The 958-nt window shown below is 36.5% G+C and overlaps 1 protein-coding gene across 1 annotated transcript in view; it reads right to left on the bottom strand.

Annotated features, from left to right (window-relative positions):
- Nucleotides 1-530: 530 nt before the first annotated feature.
- Nucleotides 531-958, bottom strand: part of NOXRED1 (NADP dependent oxidoreductase domain containing 1) — a 39,468-nt gene continuing 39,040 nt past the window's right edge. Inside the window, exon 6 of the mRNA XM_017528538.2 lies at nt 531-895. Coding sequence (XP_017384027.2) covers nt 721-895 — 175 coding nt within the window. The 3' untranslated portion in view covers nt 531-720. The remainder of the gene's footprint in view (nt 896-958) is intronic.

The raw sequence follows: 958 nt of genomic DNA, 5'->3' as shown, positions 1-958 counted from the left end.
CTTTAGCATTTAGCAAACAGTGGTTATGGTCTATGACGGAACAGTGATAGCCCTGTTGTTTTTAACTCTTATAATTGACAAAACGTATTTGTAAAACATAAAGGAAATCAACAAGTTTGCTGTATAGATCTATATTTTGCAAAATGAGTTTTAGCCCATTAAATACCAGGTTTTTTGATGATTTAAATGGGAATAGCTGTAAATAAGATAGTGCCAGAACAGTCATATACAGTCAAAAGAAGCATGATATAAGTCATAATTCAATTAAGATGGTTTACATTCACTTGTCTATCCAAAATTGTGAGAAAATCAAACTATCTTTTTCCAGCTGCCTATTGCTGGCAAATGGATTGGAACTTGATTTATTGGAAAAGAAGCTGCTGTATGTAATTGTCTTAAAACTTATAACATTATAACTTCCTGAATTTTAGAAGAGAAATAATTTGTATTAACAAGGCTTTTCTGTAGGAGCTGCTTACTTAAGTTAGGTTGTGTAGTTTCAGTAGTTGATTCTGAAAGCCAGACACATATTGATGGATAGGAGTACTTGTTTTATTCTACATTTTAAAGAGTCATCAGTACAGTTATATAATTCCTGATCTCTATCATGTGGCAAACACAATACAGTCACAAGACTCCCACTGTCAACTGTGATAATCAGGGCACAACCATTGTAGAGAAAATCTGGGAGTGGGAAAAAATCCTGATTCCCGAGTTCTCTCATTGGGAGGGAAAGCCTGTGGAAATGACTGGCTGCTCGTTGGTTAGGGAGATGCCAAATGCATCGCAGTATAGATGGGTAAGGTGGTCCTGGAGAAGAGGATTGCTTGAGAGATGCTGGCTAAAGGGAGTTTCCCTGAGTTGCACAGCGGTCAGATCAAACCAGGGGAAAGGCCTGAGGTGAAAAAAAATATTGTTACTTTTTTATGTCTGTTCAGTATATCTGATTTGGCTGTTA

Source organism: Cebus imitator, unplaced genomic scaffold (genome assembly GCF_001604975.1).
Source record: "Cebus imitator isolate Cc_AM_T3 unplaced genomic scaffold, Cebus_imitator-1.0 Scaffold54, whole genome shotgun sequence".
In the NCBI taxonomy this organism is placed as follows: Eukaryota; Metazoa; Chordata; class Mammalia; order Primates; family Cebidae; genus Cebus; species Cebus imitator.
Note: the sequence above shows the minus strand (reverse complement) of the source record. Positions and strands in the feature narration are given on the sequence as shown.